The sequence below is a fragment of the Jatropha curcas genome, chromosome 6 (genome assembly GCF_041381405.1).
Source record: "Jatropha curcas cultivar XTBG-Jc1 chromosome 6, XTBG_Jcur_1.0, whole genome shotgun sequence".
NCBI classification, from domain to species: domain Eukaryota; kingdom Viridiplantae; phylum Streptophyta; class Magnoliopsida; order Malpighiales; family Euphorbiaceae; genus Jatropha; species Jatropha curcas.
In genome coordinates this window covers 1,519,032-1,540,010 of record NC_143156.1, presented here as the reverse complement: position 1 = coordinate 1,540,010, position 20,979 = coordinate 1,519,032, and the positions used below count along the sequence as shown (strand labels likewise).

At 33.1% G+C, this 20,979-nt stretch overlaps 3 protein-coding genes and 1 long non-coding RNA gene across 6 annotated transcripts; 2 read left to right on the top strand and 2 right to left on the bottom strand.

Annotated features, from left to right (window-relative positions):
- The first annotated feature begins 285 nt into the window (after window positions 1-285).
- Window positions 286-4,642, top strand: LOC105628839 (serine carboxypeptidase-like 40). The gene is given in 8 exon segments (XM_089722646.1): window positions 286-301; window positions 1,110-1,217; window positions 1,332-1,598; window positions 3,121-3,128; window positions 3,297-3,560; window positions 3,645-3,856; window positions 4,412-4,505; window positions 4,610-4,642. Coding segments are annotated over 8 exon segments (1,002 nt in total).
- Window positions 4,643-5,092: 450 nt separating this feature from the next.
- On the bottom strand, window positions 5,093-10,199 carry LOC105628761 (putative disease resistance RPP13-like protein 1). 3 transcript variants are annotated; one of them, XM_089722756.1, is made up of 2 exons: window positions 5,817-10,199; window positions 5,093-5,671 (listed from the first exon to the last, which is right to left on the bottom strand). In XM_089722756.1, the coding sequence occupies exon 1, from the start codon at window positions 9,907-9,909 to the stop codon at window positions 5,818-5,820; it is 4,092 nt and encodes a 1,363-aa protein (XP_089578882.1). In that variant the 5' UTR covers window positions 9,910-10,199; the 3' UTR covers window positions 5,093-5,671; window position 5,817. The 3 variants fall into 3 exon arrangements, with proteins under 3 accessions (XP_089578882.1, XP_089578883.1, XP_037494147.2); XM_089722757.1 differs by having other exon boundaries at window positions 5,093-5,662; XM_037638219.2 differs by having other exon boundaries at window positions 5,093-5,564; window positions 5,817-10,198.
- Window positions 10,200-11,544: 1,345 nt separating this feature from the next.
- LOC119370332 (F-box/WD-40 repeat-containing protein At3g52030-like) lies at window positions 11,545-14,027 on the top strand. The gene is made up of 6 exons (XM_089722759.1): window positions 11,545-11,840; window positions 11,933-12,139; window positions 12,403-12,457; window positions 13,181-13,279; window positions 13,382-13,485; window positions 13,648-14,027. The coding sequence occupies exons 1-6, from the start codon at window positions 11,683-11,685 to the stop codon at window positions 13,784-13,786; spliced, it is 762 nt and encodes a 253-aa protein (XP_089578885.1). The 5' UTR covers window positions 11,545-11,682; the 3' UTR covers window positions 13,787-14,027.
- Window positions 14,028-15,734: 1,707 nt separating this feature from the next.
- On the bottom strand, window positions 15,735-19,937 carry LOC110008910 (uncharacterized). The gene is made up of 2 exons (XR_016321292.1): window positions 19,345-19,937; window positions 15,735-16,140 (listed from the first exon to the last, which is right to left on the bottom strand). It is a non-coding gene; the product is annotated as an uncharacterized LOC110008910 (long non-coding RNA).
- Window positions 19,938-20,979: the final 1,042 nt, after the last annotated feature.

Sequence of the window (20,979 nt, the reverse complement as noted above, 5' to 3'; positions counted from 1 at the left end):
CAAATGCAAGTCATTTGCATCTTGGTGCAGACGACCTGTCGTTTGCATAAATAGCAAGTCGTTCGAGATCACTTGACTCTTGACTGGATGTTTTGTAGGAGGAACGGACCTATTCCATTTATAAAAAAAGTATAATTTCTATCTGAAAAATTCTCAACCAATTTCTGTAAACTTTCTTCACTTTAAATAATACTTCCAGAGCCTTAAGTCTGTCAATGAATAAACAAACATGCTCATATAAGTAGTTTGGGTAAATGCGTTGGCCAAACGAGTCAAGTGCCTCATATGGAAAAATTAAGCTGTAAGTGAATATAAATTTAGGAAATCAATTATTGGTTTGGTGTTCGAACGTACGGTAGATAATTATTGGTAAGTAGTTTTTAAAATTTAAACGGTTAATAATCATTATTTTTGGCAGTTTTCAAAAAAAAAAAAAAAAAAAAAAACAGAAGATAATTATTGCACATACACCAACTGTTATTCCATGCAATAATTGTACTCACACTTTGTTTGTCAATTTCTTTTCTACTTAGGCTATAGCTAATTATTAGAAGAATATTAAAATCACATTGCAATTATAAATTTTAGGTTAGTTACAAAAAAAAATTTTGTTTAATTTTCTTTTTACATTAATATTATATGATGAATCATCTAGCAAAAAAGTATTAACCCCCCTCTTTCCTTTCCTTAAAATAATAATAATAATAAGAAAAATAAAAAAATTGTAATCCCACATGGCCAATTGGAATGTTGCCACCCAATCTTGGGTTCCAATCCCATGCTTCACTCCTATGCAAGATTTAATTTAATTAAACTAATGGTGGTTGGGATTACTATAATCTATCATCTTTTTTTTTTTTGAAAGAGAATACTATAATCTATCATCATTAAGCATTAATGTATTCCATTAAACTCATACATTATATGGCCTTACTTATGGATTAAACCAATGAAACTAATGATTTTTTAAAAAATATATGGTCAGAAATACCTCTGTTTCAATAAGAATTTTTAGTCTTATTGGTTTGGATCCGGTTTAAGTATTTGAAAAAAAAAAACCATATAACCAACTCCAAAGATTTATTTTTTTATTTTTTTTATTTTTACAGGCCCTGGTTGCTCCTCTTTGGCTTATGGGGCTATGCAAGAACTTGGACCATTTCGTGTACACAGTGATGTCAAAACTCTTTACAAAAATAGATACTCATGGAATTATGGTACATAACATTCTTCTCAATAAATAAATGTAAATATTTGTAGAAAAATATCTAATTTTGCCGAACAAGAACTTAGTATAATGTAAGATCTTGATTTTCCCTTTTGTTTTTCAGCTGCAAATGTTTTGTTTCTTGAATCGCCTGCTGGAGTTGGTTTCTCATACTCTAATAGGACATCGGATTATGATAACAATGGAGACAAAAAAACAGCAGAGGATAATTATATATTCTTGGTAAATTGGCTGAAGAGATTTCCTGAATACAAAGATAGAGATTTCTACATTTCTGGAGAGACCTATGCAGGGCATTATGTTCCACAACTTGCACATACTATTCTTTACAATAACAAAAAGGCCAAAAAAAATATTATCAACCTTAAGGGTATTTATTAAGTTTCTTTTTCTCCCAACTAATCATTGATACATATATAATTATGTTCTTGAAATTAATAATTATGTTCTTGTAAAAAATTGCAGATTGGGAATGCAGTGATTAATGATGAAACTGATAATATAGGAATGTATGACTACTTTGTTGGACATGCCCTAGTTTCAAATGAGGCTGTCAACAAAATTAAGAAGCATTGTGACTTCTCCCCCAATGCCACAACTCAGTCTGCTATTTGCATTTCAGCTAATAATCAAATTGAAAGAGACATTTCTTATCTTGATATATACAATATTTATGCTCCTCTTTGCTTCAGTCCAACTACCACAGCCAAACCCAAGATTGCTTCAGTAAGTTAATTATTATTAGTGCTTGTAATTTTTTTTTTTTTTGGTCTATGGAAAATAATTGTTTTGTTGTAAAAAGAGGTTTGATGTAATAATTGTATGATTAATTTTGTATTGCAGTTGGAGAATTTTGATCCATGCAGTGATTATTATGTGCATGCTAGTGTAACAAAACTTAAACATGATTGGGAGCCCTGCAGTGACGTCATCGGCCAATGGTTAGATAGCTCTGCTACTGTTCTTCCACTTGTACAAGAGTTCATGGTCAATGGACTTCGTGTATGGATATATAGGTAAGTTGGTTAATCGTTACTAAGTGTGTGCTTTTTGTATAATGTTAAAGTTATTGGACTCGTGACCTGAACGACATGAGATCGAGATATTTAAAAGTATAGTAAAATTACTGACTCATGACTTGAAGGTCATGGTTTCAAGATATGCAAGAGTGACTCGTGACCTGAAGGTCATGGGTTCGAGATATGCCAAAATAGAATAAAGTTACTTGTGACCTGAAAGTTATGGATTTGAGATATGAAAAATCATAATAAAGTTACTCGACTTTGACTTGGAAGTTATAGGTTCGAGATACGCAAAAATATAGTAAAACTACTTAACTCGTAAAAATGTAAAAATTATTTATCTCGTGACCTGGAGGTCATGAGTTAAAAAGTATATTGAAGGTATATTAAAGTTACTCTACTCGTGACCTGAACGTTATGGATGCGAAACCGCAAAAACATAAAAATTACTCGACTTTAACCCGAAAGGTCATGGGTTCAACATATGCAAAAACATAGTAAAGTTACTCAATTCGAGACCCGAAGATCATGGGTTCGAGTTGGGTCACACTTTAATTAATGATGCAAATTTTTATTGGTTGTTATGCAGAGGGGATACAGATGGAAGAGTACCCTTTACTTCAACTATATATTCTATTGATAAGTTGAGTCTTCCTATCAAAACTGAATGGCATCCTTGGTACCTCAAAGGAGAGGTATAAGCAATTTCCTTATTTCATTAATTACCCACTTTTTATCAAAAGTATTCAAAAAAAGTAGCATAATTTTTTCTTTTTGGGTATTTTTCTTTTTTGAAGGTTGGAGGATATACACAAGTTTACTAGGGAGATTTAACATTTGCAACAGTTAGAGGTACAAGTAACTTCAAAGGAATTGCAGTATGTGCCTTTCTAACCTATAAAACATAATTTTACTTGGAAAAACGGTATTTTATACTGGAACAGTGAAATGTTTCCGGAACATAAAACGTTCATGGCTAGAAGTTTCCGTGCATATAAATTAGTGAAATTGAAGCTAACCGTATGTTTATATCTGTGAAAATGCAGATAGGAAATGCAGTGATAAATGATGAAACTGATACTCTAGGAATGTATTCTTTCTTTACAACCCATGTTTTATCTTCACCAAAAACACTGCAAAAAATAAAAAAACACTGTAATTTCTCACCTAAGTATATCAACCATCCATCCAAAGAGTGCAGAGCAGCTATTGAGAAGGCTGACAAATATTCTCAAGCTGTTGACATTTATAACATTTATGCTCCTTTGTGCTTTGATGAGAATATCACAGCTCACCCCAAGAAGGCTTCAGTAAGTTGATTAACACAATTTTTTTATAGGTGCAGAAAGGTGATTATATATATATAACTAAAATTTGTTTGTTTTATTTTGCAGCTGGATAATTTTGATCCATGCAGTGACTATTATGTGCATGCCTATTTCAATAGGGCTGATGTGCAAGAAGCTTTGCATGCCAATGTCACTAAGCTTGATCATGATTGGGAACCATGTAGTGATATTATTGATAGGTGGACAGATAGCCCTTCAACAATTCTTCCCTTGCTCAAGGAGTTCACGAAAAATGGAGTAAGAATCTTGGTTTATAGGTCAGTCTCATAAGAAAAAGAAAAAAAAAACATATTATATCACCTAATTAAAAAATTTTTTTATTAGATAATATTATATTTTATGAAGTATAAAAACTCCAAATTATAAGCTTTTCGCATTTCTTTGTTTCTGCGTTTCCACGCTATTTCGTTTTAATTTCCATGAAACATAGATTATATCTTAAAACTTTTTGGCAACAATTTTTAAGATAGATTTTAATGTTTTGATTAATTAAAATGCTAAAAGCTATTATTTTTTTAGTATTCGGTAAAATAACGTTTAAATTAGTTTTTACAGGTTAAAGTAGCGTTTTATAAAAATTTAACTCACTGAACGTCTAGCTTTTATCATTTTATGAAAAATTAAAACAACTAATCTTGCCGAACAGACCTTAGATTGTTATAATCAATCAACAATTGAAGAGCTAAACACTAACCGTCAGGAATGTAGTATTTAATGTAATTATCCTAAATAAAAATAAATTTAGGATACCAAAAAGAAACACTCAACGAGCTGATGCATAACTGTTATTTTAAAAACATTTTACCATGCAGTGGTGATACGGATGGAAGAGTACCTGTTACTTCTACTCAAAAGTTGAAGCTTCCTATTAAAACTGAATGGTACCCTTGATACCTTAATGGGGAGGTAAATTAATTATTTATTAAATTTTAATTAATTATATAATTCATAAATTGTAATAAAGAAATTGAAATAAATATTTTTGCTGTGGATGAATGTTTGTGTTTCAGGTTGGTGGGTATACTGAGATTTATAAACAATAGCCAAATTATTAGGCTTAAGTTCATTGAATTTATGCGCAACAAGTCGTAATAGAGTGGTGATAAATGCATATATAACTTGACTATAAGTCATGATTCAAATTTCCCTCCTCAACGCAAAAGAAAAAGAAAAAGAAAATAAATTATTATTAGGTTTTGACACATACAGATTATTTTAATGTAATTTTTTCATTCAGAATCAGATTTTGCTCCATAAAGTCACATTGCCAATATTGTAACTTATAAAATCACAACTCCACTTGCAAATATAAGTCATTAACTCTTGACTAGATGTTTTGTAGGAAGGAAAGACCCTTTTCCATTTAAAAAAAAAAAAAAGGATAATTTTCATCTGAAAAATTCTCAACCAGTATCCATAAACTTTCTTCACTTTGAATAATACCTTCCAGAACGTTAAATGTCTGTCAATAAATAAACACATATACCCATAAGTATCTCAACATAGTCAACAGAATTCTTGTCTGATAAATTGGTAACAATGCTCATTATAGTCATATGTAGCAGAAACAGGATTGTAGTCTTTTTTTTTTTTTTTTTTTTTTTTTTTTTTTTGAAAATTAAAATTTATTATTAAAAACATCATCCAGGAAAACTTAACATAACTAATCCATCTAAACCCGACCAACAGGCCTCCCCCATACACCCCTCCTAGGATTAGATATGCTAAGTGAAAATATACATGGCTGAATAACATCTGAAAATAAAACATCAGTAGAAAATTTGGAGTATCTCACCAAACTCTGCAAGCTTAACTAATAGCAGTCTTTATAAAATTACAGTTGTAGATTGTAGAAACCAAAAACATAGAAAATAATCCATGAAAGTTTTATCCTTACCAGCAGGGATTGGATTTGAGACGATTATGACAATCTCAGACTCCTAAGCAGTCCCGGTTTTTGCAGACCTGAAGAAACAATCGCATTATTTGCAGCCAAGATTTGATATGTATAAAATCAGCTCATGTCATCTATATGCGAGGTGAGATTCTTCAACTTCTAACACCTATAGAAACTTTTCCAATTTATGCATTACGAGTTAGAACCAACTGAACAGAACATGTAATTGATTCTCAACCACCAATTCATTCTCAACCGCCATTCTGAACAGAATGTGGTAATATAGTTTTAGCTGCAAGCAAAAGTAAAAAGATTAATACCTCACTGTATTTCAGGGCTCTTTTGTATGAAACTGGGGATATTGGCAATAAAGCGCCAATAGTCTCCTTTCTCTTTTCTGCATCGTCTTTCCAGGAGGGGACACTCGAAGATTGCCAAGCTTTCAAGCGTGCTTGGGAGGCCTTCCTTGGGAAAGGACTGGAGTTTAGGGCAATTTCGAATTACTAATGCATCAAGAGAGGTGAGATGGTGAATGCCCCTGGATATTGATTTCAGATTTTTAAAATCTCCGATCTGAAGAGAGGTTAGGGAAGAGGGAAGCAATGGGCCCTTCTCATCTGGGAAGGAATCCATATCTGTACTTGGACATGGCCCTGCGATTGTGAGACAGGTGAGAGAGGCGAGTGTTTTGAGTCTCCACTCTGAGATTGGCTGTTTCAGATTCTTGCAATTCGAAATTGTAAGACGACCAAGTTTTGGAGGTAAACCGCCATCTGGAAAGGACACCAGACCTCCACAGTTACACATTTGTAAACGTTGAAGAGATGTAAGATTTTGCATTTGATTGGGAAGAGATCTCAAATTCTCACACCGCAATATGGATAAAGAAGTAAGGTTTGGAGGTAAACCCTCATCTGGAAAGGACACCAGATCTCCACAACTATGTATCTCTAAATCGTGAAGAGATGTGAGATTTTGGATTTGATTGGGAAGCAGCCTCAAATTCCCACAGTTGCGGATGGTTAAACGGCTAAGGTTTGGGATGGCCAATCCACTTTCTGGGAAAGACTCCAACTCAGAGTCATATATTGCTAATTTGGTGAGATTCGAGAACCTATTATGAAATGAATCCAAAAGTCGAGTCGTCCAAAAGCAAATGTCAATATTTTTAATTGAATAGGGAAATTCACCAATTGGAAGCGATGTAAGAGATGGACATCCACCGACACTCACAACCTCAAGATGAGATATCTCATTCCTGGCGTTACTATCATGCAAAATGCCCTGAGGCAAGGACTTCAGAGAAGGACAATATACGATTTCGAGACTTTTAAGACTACAAGGTAAACCTGCAGATGGGAAGGACACAAGTTTTGGACACCAATGGATGCTCAGCCCTCTAAGAGATGTGAGGGTTTGCAACCCATTTGGCAGATTCTCCAATCCATCGCATTCCCATATTTTCAAAATTTCAAGATTGCAAGGCAAATTCCCTTCTTCTCCTCCTACCAATGACACTAGCCTCTGACAACCTACGATCCGTAAAGATTTCAAGCAAGAAAGTTTGTCTAAATTAGTTGAACCCTGCCACAGGTGTATCAATTGGCTGCAATTAACAACAGACAGATTTTCTAGCGCCACCAAGGACTGCGTAACCACTTGATGTAAATTTTCAAGCGCTGAAATACGCCGAATGGACAAGTTTTGAAGGGAACATAGGTCATGCACACTTTCGAGAATAATATCTTGACATCCACAAATGTCCAATTCCTCAAGGGAAGGAAGGGAGGTAGGCAATGTCACAACCAATTTAGGACAATTGAATATCGTAATTTCACTTAGTCTAGGAAATTTTCTTGTAACCTCTACATTGACGTCATCAGAGTGAGCCCATTGCTTCAACTTCAACATATCCTCAATTTCTAGAATCTCAAGAGACGGGGAAAGCTCAAGCCTTACTTCTAGCAGTTCATCCATGCCTTTGATGCTCAGCTTTTCAAGTTTAGGTAGTCCACCTAGTGGTGGTAGCAACGTAATATTCCGACAATTAGAGAGCTCTAGATCCACCATATTTGTGAATGCAGGATCTCCTATCCACAAAGGAAATTTCTTACCGCCATAAAATCGAACCAAAAGCCTTTCCAACTTTTGATGAGGTTCTAGCATGTTGAGAACCTGGAATTCATGATCCTCTTCGCATGGTGAATCACGCAATTTATCGGTCCATACCAAGGCCAAATCACCAAGATTCTCAATCTTCTTTAAATCAACGAGATTTGTACCTTCATTCCTTGCCACATTCTGTAGCTCTTCAATACGAAGTTGTCCTTCTAGATGAGGGAGGTTCATTAGCTCTCTAATTCCAAGGCAATTACTTCCTTTTCCCACCATAAACTTAGACAATGTTTGAAGATTTATCAAATTAGCTACCCCCAATGGCATCTCCTGCAAAGCCTCCGTACCTTTAAGATCGAGGTGCATCAACTTGATTAAAGCGCCAATGCCTGTCGGCAACTCAATAAGATTGCGACACCCACATAACTTCAGTGTCTGCAAGTTTTGAAGATTACTCAGTGAATTAGGCAATCTTATAATCCCAGTGTTGTAAGACAAGTCAAGATATCGTAAATGCTTTAAGGCACCAATTGAACTTGACAACTCTTCAAACCTGTATTGAGCTACTGATAGCACCCTTAAACGTTTCAGTTTTGGCACTATGTCATGCACCACTCTAATATATAAAAAATTATGTTCCCATTGATGAGTGGATAATGCTAAGAATGTTCGCAGATTACTCATCTCATAAAAGCCTTCAAATCTTTGGTACCTGTCATAGCGATGACAAGTGAATGCTGAATGGCGAACGTTTGCATGTGATTTTATGCCCTTCAACCCATCATCCTCCAAATGAAGGCATATTTCTCCACTTACAGATTTAGCTAGATCATTGACCAGGTCATGCATCACATATCGTGATTTATTGCCAGTAGATTGTTGAAAAAAGGATCTCCATAATAAATCATGGAAATATCGATGACCCCAGCGTTTCATTTGCTTCATTTCCTGTGCGTGCTGTAGAAATCCCTCTGCCATCCATTGTAGAACCAACTCATCCTCATCGAATTCGTAATCTTTTGGAAAAATTGCACAATAAGCAAAGCACTGTTTCAGATGAGATGGAAGATGGTGATAGCTCAACTTTAATGCTGGAAGAATGTCGCTTTTCTCCTCCCAAATGCCGCTGTTTAGCACTTGTTCCCATGCATCGGGAGTTGGTTGACCTCGTAAGAGACCTCCAATCGCTTTAGCTGCCAAAGGTAAGCCTTGACACCTTTCCACAATCTTCTTACCTATTGCCTCTAGATCCAAGTGCTCCTCAAAATTTGTTACTCCAAGAGCATGATGGGCAAACACAGACAGGCAATCATCAGTCTCCAACACTCTAAGTGTATAACTTTGAACAGCACCCATCGTCCGCGAAACGCCAAGATTGCGAGTTGTGACGATAATTCTACTTTCTTTTGCCCCATTCTCAAAGGGGCGAAGAAAGATTGTCCAATTGTCATAATTCTCGTTCCAAACATCATCTAGAACCATAAAAAACTTCTTCTCTGACAAGCTTGCCTTCAAGTTTAATTGAAGCGAATTCAAATCGTTGGAAGTAAGATCTCCACCAACCGACTGAAGAACTGTTTTTGTCAGTCTAACCACGTCAAAATCTTCACCGACAGAAACCCAAGCCGTCAAATCAAACTTCTTTCCAGCTTCATTAAAGATAAGCTGCGCTAGAGTTGTCTTACCAACACCTCCCAGTCCAACTATAGAAATCAGAGCGACCCTTCTATCACTTGATTCAGAATTCAAAAGTTCAAGAATCGCCTTCTTATCTCTCTCCCTCCCATAAATCTCGGCATTATTCACCAAGCACGTCGTAGGAATTCTTTCCCTCAATGTACCGGTCCTTTCACTCAAATCAAGTTGATTTCTTCGTGAAGTGATCTCTTCTAAACGGGAACTAATCCCCTTTATCTTGGAAATCATCTCTTCACTGACTTTAATAGCACGCCTATTAACGAAGAGCTTTCGTACCCTACTTGAACCAGTCACAGGTTTAGCTTTCAACTTGGATCGACGAGCCTCAAAATCAAACTCATCAAGAATGTCCTCCAAATCATACGCCAGGTTCCTCAACTGGCTTACCCACATCTTCACCGACTTGCTCACCATCTGCTTCTCCTCTGCATCCTCAAGAACGCCGTAGATGCTCTCCAACCTCTCCTTCCACTTGTTGATTTCAGTCAGCACCTGTCCTTCACGGGCATAATTGAGCAAGTCCTTGGAAGCCAACTTATTAAACAAAGACTCAAAGGCAGGTGCTAGAAGAGCACCTCCAATAGCAGCTGCAATTTCCATCACAAAGAGAGAATGATCAAAATTTTCAGCAGAAAATTCGACCAATTGAAGAATTGGTTGGTTATTGAAAGTGGAGTTGCAGTAATCAAAGACTCGAAGGAAGTTGTAATACCAAACACAAAATTGGCATGTGATTGAAACTGAAAAGCTAGAGAGGCCAAGAAGAGTTATGTAAAAACAAAAACAAGTAATAATCTTCAAGAATTACATGGAAGCTGCAGGATTGGACTTGGTCAAAAAGGACATTTACTTTGACTCTTGTTGTATAATGCAAATAAATGTCTTTTCTTCTTCCTATTCTCTGGTTACTTTCATAAACACATGAAGAAAACAGCTTTTGCTAGTATTTGCGGTCCCATTTATCCAAATTGAAGTTGACAAGACAATCTTTAACACGACTGTTGTCCAGAGGAGAAAAAGCAATTTTAAAAAGTTTCATTAAAAAAAATGAAAAAATTTCTTTTTTCTATTGGACAAAACTTAAAAGGAATTTAAAAAAAAAAAAAAAAAAAAAAAAACGATTTCGTACTTTGTAAATTTACTGTCAGCATTTGGCGAATTCAATCGATTTAAATAACATTTTTAATCCAAATAAATTTCTCTACTATTTTTATTTTGACTTAATTAAAGTTAACCAAATTATTTTAGTTGAATTAATTTTAATTATTAATATAAATAAAGTAATCAAAAAATTTTTTTGACTTAATCAAACTGTTTTGATAGAATTAATTTTAATTATTAATATAACTGAAATTAAAAAAAATAAAAATTTAATTAATTGATTGAATTTAACGGAAATAAAAATTAAATGAACCTTTTAATTACTACTTAATTAAAATAAAAATAAAAATATTTTTAATTTTTAATTTTATTATATACTTAATCAAAACGACTTAATTTTGAAAGTCGATTAATTTAATTAAATTAATTTTTAACCGAACTTTTAACTGATAATCGAATGTGATATGGGGGCGGAAGGAGAATAAGAATCTCATCTCATCTTTCAGCTAGAGTTTAGGCTCTCCCGTAAGAACTCTTACAGGAATTGGTAGATAAAATAAAGCATAATGCTCGTTAATCCACTGCCCTGGACCATACAGATTGAACGGAAAAGAAGTAGCCAATTATCTACCGAAAGAAGGAGAGTTAAAGTTCTCTGAGAAGGAATATCATGTCTTACTATACAAAATTATTCCTTGGAGCCCACGACTCCTGCATTAATTTTCTTTAATCGAACTTTTAATTAAATATTTATTCACCAAATCAAGTCGACTTAATTAACTGAATCAATCGAATTAACTAAATTGACCGAACCAAATACTCACCCTCCCTTGCGATGAATCATGGGTACTATTTTTGATGTAAAGTGCATGATTGTTAATGGTAAAGAAAGCATTTGTTTCGAGTAAATCAGTAAAAATATCCTGTACTTGGCAATTTGTTATACTTGGCAGTTTGTTATACTTGTATCCAGACACCCCAATTTCTCACTTTCGTTCTAAATTTTGCACTATATAGATAAATAAAAATTAAATTTTTTATTATATTGAAATATTTATTTTAGAAATTCTAGGGACTAAATAGTACTTTTTTCTTAAATTCATAAATTAAATTACCTAAAACCGACAATACATCTGATATTGGGTTTATTTTGTGAGTGTGTTTATTGTGTCGTTGCCGAAACGACGTTCACCCTTCCAGCTTTATGACATTTTCAGTCGCTTGTTTCCTCTGATCTTCTTTGATTTGATTAACCCAGTTCACAGAGAAGTAATGACCCCCACACCAGGCGGAAAGTGGTCACCGGCGAAGAAGAGGAGCTGGAGAGGTCCGACCACAATCCAATTTTTGGAGCATGACATCCTTTGCATAATATTCTCATTCCTGGACCTCTTTGACCTCGTTCGCTGTTCTGCTGTCTGCAAATCTTGGTAAATTCTGTTTTACTCTCCTTCTCTCTGCCTTCCCCAAATATTTGTGTTTAATTTTGTTTTATTTTTTATTCTCTTTTGTGCATTTAAAGGAATACAATAATCAAAGAATCAAAGTTACTTCAAGCGCTTTATTTGAAGCAGCAGAAGGATAATTATGTAGGAATTTCAAATATAGATAGCGGTTCAGAGAAGACTTTAAATATGTACTTTGAGGAGCTAGCTATGAAGCATCATAGACAATCTTTAGTTCAAGCTTCTTCTGTTGATATTGACCAATGGAAAGGCCATTCACTTGGGTAATTATTAAAATTATCCTCTTCTTTTTTTTCTCCCCATTCATTTTCTTGTCAGCTAATTTTCAGCTGAATACAATTATATGTTTATTTTTCTGTTGAGTCGATAAAAAGGTATCAAATTTATTACGGAAAGATGACGAAATAATAAAAGGTTGATTTTTTTTTTTTTTTTTTGAGTAATATGTGGGGTTTATTTGGTGGGTCTATATATGCAGGAGTTTGCAGCTTGTATATGTTAATTCTCTAACCTTGCTTTGTATTAGGGTTGATCAGTGTCGAATGAAGATGGGCTTGCTTCTTACTGGTGTGGGGGACAAGGTATGATCACTTTTTTAATTAAATATGGTGTCTGATAGGTGGTTTTTTTTATTATAAGTCATATTTGTTATTTACCCTTTTATTAAAGCAGATTCTATTGGATCACTCTCTACTATTTCTGTTTCATAGTTTTGGAATAATTTTCATATGGAATTCATTCCATTTTGCAAATGAATTTCATTAAAAAAATTCATTAATGCCAAACAAGCTCTTAGTTTCTGTTTTGTTTGATTTCTTGGATAGACGACTAGATATTGTAATCTCATTTAGCCAACCTCAATTTTAGAGTAGTGGATTAGTTTGTGAATTAACAAGCTCATTTATTTGGATTAGTTTATGAATTAAAAAGTTCATTTACAAATTGGGTGCACTGGGAGAAATTAAAGAAAGATTTGTAGGATTCCTCACCTTTTAATATCCTTCCATTTGAATTTTTGGTGACCTTCTCTTTTACATAGTTTGAAATGGTGGCATTAACCTACCATTACTGATGACTTTAGTCTAACTATCGACCTGATCATACACACACACAATGTTTTGTATGTCATGTTTGACAGCAGTAAAAGTTGTCTAAAGTACTTGCTGGCTATATGGTTGTTGTAGAACTTAAACTTATTTTGATGTGATTGCTTCTGTGGCATATCTCTGATGTTCTCCTAAATCAAAATGTGATATATGTTATATAACTCAATTGTGCTGACTTTTGTATAGCTATCATGGTAGGTTATGCGTCTCTGGTCATTAGAAACATACAATTGTATGGAAGAATATTCAATCCAAGATGCAAGCCCCTTAATTGACTTTGATTTTGATGAGAGCAAGGTACCTTTAGTAATTTGTCATTATTCTGAAGTATCTCATATTGGGAGGAATTGATGTAATGTGTCTGTTTTTATCCCAATTGCTTAATGCATGTTCTTGTAGATTGTTGGTTTGGTTGGCACACGAATATGCTTATGGAGGCGAAATGGGAAGATGAGTACATTTCCCTCTCGTGAAGGCACGTTTATGAAGGGTTTATGCATGCGGTACAGAAGCAAATTTTCTTATTATGCTAATCTTTCTTGGAGCAGTACTGGATTTTATATTCATTTATTTCACTGTTGAATTGTATTTAGACTTCAACTTTGTGCAAGGTTGTGTGTTTTCTTTTGAGCAGACCAATAATTCTATGTATTCTTTGCTTGGAGTTACTTTGATCCAGAAGCTGTTGTTGGATGTGAGGATGGGACAGCTCGTGTTTTTGATATGTACAGTAGGAAATGTTCTAAAATCATTAGGTATGTACAGCTAAAATTTTCTTGTTTGTTATTCATCAACTCTCTCTAGAGCCCCACAAACATTGGATGCTTCGTGCATTAGATCATCGGATGCTAAATTCTATTACTTGAGTGAACATACAAGAGAAGGTGGTCTGTTATGGTCAGACAAAATTGTAATACCGAACACAAAATTGGCAGGTGATTGAAACTGAAAAGCTAAAGAGGCCAAGAAGAGTTATGTAAAAACAAAAACAACTAATAATCTTCAAGAATTACATGGAAGCTGCGGGATTGGACTTGGTCAAAAACGACATTTACTTTTGACTCTTGTCGTACAATACAAATTTCTTTTCTACTTCCAATTCTCTGGTTACTTTCATACATAAGAAAGAATTATCCTAATTAATTATCAGCAATTAGAAAACAATCACTTATGACTACATTAGAATAATAATGTAAGTTTGGGCCTTTGAAAAACCCATCGTCCAGCCCACTGAATAAAACCCAGATTACTTGAAGCGCTTTATTTGAAGCAGCAGAAGGATAATTGTGTAGGAATTTCAAATATAAGACTTTAAACATGTGGTTTGAGGAGTTAGCTATGGAGCATCATAGGCAATCTTTATATTAAAGCAGATTCTATATGGATCGCTATATGCTATTTCAGTTTAATAGTGTTTGGAATAATATTCATATGGAATTCATTCAATTTGCTAATGAATTTCATTAAAAAATTCATTTTTTAAATATGATTTTCTGTTTCATGTCCGTATTTCTAAATTTTTCATTTCTATTTCCATACAACTCAGATTATATCTCAATGCTTACTCAGATTATTACAATCAATTACAACACTAACTGCTGGAAACGCAATATTTAACGTAATCATCCTAAAATGGAAATAAATTTAGTATACTATACTAAAAAGAAACCCTCAAAGTTTCTTTTTTTTTTACACTTAACTATTTTAATGGGAGCCTTTTTCAAGAGATTATATAAAAGTAATATATATATATATATATATATAGGGGCATGTATAGTTAACCATATTATTCCCAAAATTGTTAAACATTATCTTATTGATGATTGCTGTAATGAAATGAATATCACCATATAAAGAGGAAAATAAAGTCAAATAACTTATTTTTCTTGTTTAGTTGCAATAATTAAAAATATTAAAATCCTTAACTTATAATATCATAAAAATAAAAAAAATTTTCGTATTTTAAAAATTTTATTGTTAAATGAGGAAAATATAAAAAATGACAAATTATGAAAGCCGATGGTAGTGGCCATAGTGGCCGGTAGTGATGGTGGTACATGGTGATCGGTGGTAGTAGCTATTAATGACTAATAAATTAAAAAAAAATATGAATATATAAGGTTATCATAAATTTATCAATGTCTCGAAAATATTTTCCTCTCTTGAAATTGAAAAGTCATTTTCCTTAAAAAAAATTAAAATATTTTTCATTGACTTATTTTTCTCAATTTATTTTCCTCAATGCGCCAAACAACGGAAAATTGTAAAAGTATTTTCCTATAAGTTATTTTATGAAAACAACCGAAGCCTAAATATTAATTTGCAAATTGAGCTGAATTTGGGTGTCTAATATAATAAGTGATTTGGATTCTTAAAAATAATATTGATTGAAAGAAAATAAAATAGAGGGGTAAATGCATTGGCCAAATGAGCCAAGTGTTTTATATGGAAAAATTAAGCTGTAAGTGAATATTAATTTAGGAAATAATGTACGGTAGTAGGTAAGTAATTTTAAAAATTTAAACGATTAATAATTAATTAATAATATATCGACTAAATTAGGAAATCAGAAAATAAAATTCTTCTAAAACACTCTCGATCACATATAGTCGTAACTGTAGAAATTTGCCTAAATCAGATCCATTACTGTCACGACCCAAATCCATGGGCCGAACTGACACTAGTGTCCGAGTAAGTATAAAGCTCCAAAGCCAATAGTAAGCCTGAACTACTAAACTTAATCACTTTGAAATAGATCACAGGAACAATAAGCCCATATTCTATATAACAAATCTTATGATTGTACTATATCCTGACCTAAATCCAGCATTTCAAACATTTCATAGCACGAGCCAATTACATTACACAATATCTATAATATAGGCTAACCGGTCCGTACATGTACATATAGATCTGTAAATCATCAACCTAAAGTTATCGCTTAACATGATCACACTCGTACAAAATTAGAATAATCATAATCCTATAATAGGGACTTTCACAATCCTATAACTGCGGAATTCAATATCAAGCAGAAATAATTAAGTTCTTGTATATGACGCTCACAATTTAAATAATTACTGGAATTATGAAATTTCTTTTCTAGCTCTTCGGTGAAGGAAACAGAGCTTTAGGCGGGATAAAGAAGAATGTACTCCCTGAAAAAGTTAAACAGAAGAAATGTGAGTTTAATAATGAATGGTAATTGTTGCATAACACATGCATTCATACAAAATGCTTCCTACAATACTAAAGTGAATACACAGTCGGTCAAGCATATGGCACAACATCAACAGCCACAAGTTATTACACCTTCAGGTAATCAAACAAGTGAAAATTGGTCAATAACGTCACCGAAACCCTCGATGAGTTGTCCTTTCACATTGCCCATCCTCTCATGACGTGTGCACTAGGAAGCCCATCCTCTCAGGTAATCCTCACGTGACCAACCCTCTCATTTTTTTTTATACTTCTTTTCTTTCCATACTAACAGGAGGCCACCCGGTCGTTTTCCATATAATCCATATCATCAACTGCAAACGAGTGAGCCAATCTCCCCATACATGGTCGACGGCATCGTAGACCGCCCTCACAAACCCAATGGTGACTCACTTTATCTCAATTCCACGCAAACAAAGCATATCATCAACACAATACATCTGATCAAACATTGCATTTAAATGCAAGCACATTAAATAAACAAACATTGTTATGCAAATGTTCAAATATACACATATATAAGTCAAGCACAAAATAGTGGATATTTACGCTATAAACTAAATTAATAAATAAATAATAATTAAATAAGTAAGAAATTGTAACATTATATAATAATATATGTATGCCCGATGCAAATGATAATATATTATTTATTATAACTCGCGGCAATAAGAAAGGAAATACTCTAATCATAGTTCTGTTTTTTTTTTTTTTTTTTTTTTTTTTTTTTTTTTTTAAAAAAAAAAAAAAAAGCAGAAGACAATCTTGAATAATCTATATGAAGTAGAATTGAAAGGGGAAAAGAGTTAAATAAAGAACTCCTCCTAATAAGAATAAGAAATCATTCTAAATAAATCTAATAACCTATTTATTAAGTATGATTATTCAAATTTCGGCAAAACCTCCCCAAAAAATAGGAGTTTCCACCTGACTAAATATCATAATAACATCAAATATATTCAATCAATACATAGAGTCCATCTGTCGAGCATTCAATCAAATCAAATACCTAACCTCCTCTTAATACCAACATGGTCATCTAAACATCACAACTTCTTTATAAAATTTAATTTATATTCTAAATAAAATCATCTATTAATCCTTGTGTATATATATATATATATAAGCATATTTACACAATTAGCTTTAACTAGCCTAGTTAACAAAAATATACATTTCCATTCCCTTCATATTGTACTAACAAAATAAGTATGACATTCATTCTCTTATTTAACTAAATAAATAACAAATAAAATAAAAATGCACCAAACTACTATTCTAAAAATAAAAATGAAAATTTCAAATTCCAATTCACATTCAACTATTTTTATGTCTTCCTTTTTCCTTTCAGTCACAAAGAATGAGAATATTATGATTAAATCTTATTCCAAACGAAAATACTTCCAATATCTTGTAACCAATGTGAAACTAACTAAAACATCTAATATCTTGACTTGCTACAATCCATAATTAGGGAAATAATCACTTAGCTACCTCTAATTTCAAGAAATCATCGTTTTTCTTCACCAAACTCATACGCCATATATAATAAATTCATTCCCCATCACAAAATTCACTCACAACATCATATAACTCATATCAAGACAATAATCCAAGCAATTTACAAGAATGGCTAGTGCGGTTGCAAAAAAACTTCTCAATCTCTGAATCAAAATCTAATATAACTATATGTAATTATTATTTCCATTTTCAATTTCCAGGTTATACTTCCATTAAGGAATAATAGCTAAGTTTGGAATTAACCCCTGTAATACATAAGCTAATTGTTTTATTGTCCACCAAGATTCAGATATGCAACATAAGTTCTCATCTTAATATTATCAAAACTAATAAAAAAAAGAGTAATATAGCTGCTGCCATTACAAAATATCTCATGTTTCTAATCAAAACTTATAGTCTACATGTATCTTATTCATTTCCACCGAGCAACAGATATAAAACATCACTTGCTTCTTATCATAACAAAACTCATACAAATAACCATCTAACTACTGCCATCTAAGGGGTTATTAATTCCTATAAACTAACAACTTTTACATTAAATCTCAGTTTATATTTCAATTAGAGATTTGTATCAAAATTCCTGAATATTTTCCGCACAGTGTTTTTGAATCCCAAGGCTCTCCATAAACTGAAATTCATGCTCAATCTCAAAGTCAATATCTTCAAGTGTTACATTCTTATACTATACTTCATAGAAATTCAATTTATAACATCCATAGCAGCATAAATTTGAAATAATCTCGCATAAACAGTATTCAAGATCCCTAACTCCATCACAACTACAATCCAAGCTCAAATTCTTTAATCTAGTCACAAGAAATCACATAGCACGAAGAAGGAAGCTGAAAATTACTTACAAAAATAAACTGAAATTACTGCTGCCAATTCCAAAAGTCTAAGCTTCATGATTAAATTTTCATATTTTACACACTAGCTAACTCACTACCCTACAAGAACTTAGTTTACAACTTCACATATTCATCCTAAACACTATAAAATTCAAGGGACCAACTAATTCATTGCTGCTAGCTCAAGGAATTCAAAATTCTCTACTTAATACCCATAATATATCCACTGGTTTGCACATAACTTAATAAAATTCAATTTATAAATCATTCAAAATGGAAACAGTTCAATAATACCTTCGTAGGATATTAAGAACTTGAGCATATAGCTAACTAGTTATTTTCAACCTAAAGAACCCTTAATCCTTCGTAAAGATTTATAATAGACTCAATAACCTAACCATCCCAATATAGGAATCAGTTTATATACCAATTTCAAGAGCAAAAATCCGAAATTCCTAATCACATTCAGCTAAATAGTAGCTAGATATATAAATTTCTGCAATAGCTCAAGCATTAGCGACAATGTTGCTGTCATAATCATGCTCTATCTATTCTTAAACTAAAATTCCCTTGTTACTGCTAACTCATCCATTAATTTAGCTAATAATTAAACTAAATTAGAGAATCTTTTTTTTTTTCCTTAAAAAAAAAAGTATAAACAGTAGGAGCTAGGGTCTAAATTTATGCAATAGTTTGATTCATGATTCAAAACCTCCATGATTGATCAAGGAACTCATAAACTAAACTGATGAAGGTTTGAAATTTACTTACCCAGCTGCGATACACGCCGGAAATCGAAATTTTCTGGTTAGAACAATCGGCAGCGGCTCCTTTGTTCAAAAGCCAATCCTGTCGATGCTAACTTGGTCGAAAATGAATAGGATGGTGGCTGGAGAAATGCTAGGGATGAGCAGAGGGCCTGTGATGAGCTGGTGTCGCCGGAAAGTCGAGGAGCAGGAGGCCCGACGCGATTTCCCGATCGAAGGAAGTCGCGGCTCTCCTGCGCCTTCTGCATACACCAGAAAAGAAAGGAGAGAGAGGAAGCGAGGCCGGAGCTGCTGCAGTGAGGAGGCGACGGCGAGGTTGGCGGTGGTCTCAGGTGGTCGGAAAAAGAAAAACGAAAAGGGGAGGGGCTGTCGCGCGATCCGGGGAGATAGGAGAATGGGGTGGGGAGTTTTTTGTATTTTTAGGTTTCTAGAGTTTTCTCATTGGTTGATGTGGTTTGGGTCGATTTGAGTCTGGTTTGGCTCAAATCATGGTTTTAGCTTGGTTTTTCAATAGATTTATGGGTTTTTCAAAGGGTTTAGTTTAATTTAGGATTTGGTTTAGCAAATATAAAATATATTTGCAATAAATTTGTTAAATAAATTCGCAATACATTAATTTTATTATTTTTAAATATAATAATGTCCTATAATATAATTGGTTATACTTTATATTTAAATTTTTAAACGGATAATTTTTGAAAATAATTTTCCAGGTCGTTTCAATGACCTTACGTATAAACCAAATTGATGAAAATAAAAATTTTTAAAAAATTGTTCGTACTTTCCTTTTTCAAAATATAACTAATTTCTTTATATACTCTTATTTAATATAATTCCTCATTATTAAAATTTTTCTCGCTAAATTCTTTATTTAAAGTGATGTCTAATATTAATAATAAGATGTTGATTGGATCGGTAAATGATCTCAATCTCTATAAAGGCGATAATATAAGTTCAATTCTCTAAAACTCACTTTACCGGGAGAATTAAAAATTTTTACCCTCTATTGCCCAGGACAGAGGAAAATTACACTTCCTAATTGTACCAAAAAAGAAAATGATATCTAGTATTACAACAAGTATATATCAAGAGAAATATAGGTCAAATTTATTATTCAAAAAACATTAATTACATTTAATTAATTTGTGTGAAAATAGAAACAAACATAATTTTGTAAGATGGAGGGGATAATAACTAATATTGATTTAAATTAGAAAATCAGAAAACAAAATACTTCTAGATACTCTCTCCATTGCACACACACCTATACCTATATAAACACATAATTTGGATTCAAGAAACAAAAATCAAAAACCCTAAAACCATTTCGTGCAATGGGGAAAAACCCATGTTTGCTATTTCTTTTCTTTTTCATTCTTTCTTATTTAACATCTCAGAGCCATAGCAAGAGGCAAAGTGAAGTTCTTAGCAATCTTTACAAATCCAAGCTTAATGGGAATTCTGGTATGGAAGGGTACCTGTTACTTTTACTCAATACTCACTCGCAAAGTTGAATCTTCCTGTTAAAACTGAATGTTTGTGTTTCAAGCTGGTGGGTACACTGAGATTTATAAAGGAGACTTTACTTTTGTTACTGTGAGAGGGGCTGGACATGAAAGTGCCTGCCTTTCAGCCTGCA

Coding starts and splice junctions, on each gene's coding strand:
- LOC105628761 (XM_089722756.1), bottom strand. CDS start 9,909: ATGGAAATTGCAGCTGCTATTGGAGGTGCTCTTCTAGCACCTGCCTTT.
- LOC119370332 (XM_089722759.1), top strand. CDS start 11,683: ATGACCCCCACACCAGGCGGAAAGTGGTCACCGGCGAAGAAGAGGAGC. Junction 13,280..13,381: donor TTGATTTTGATGAGAGCAAG/GTACCTTTAGTA, acceptor ATGTTCTTGTAG/ATTGTTGGTTTGGTTGGCAC. Junction 13,486..13,647: donor ATGAAGGGTTTATGCATGCG/GTACAGAAGCAA, acceptor CTTTGCTTGGAG/TTACTTTGATCCAGAAGCTG.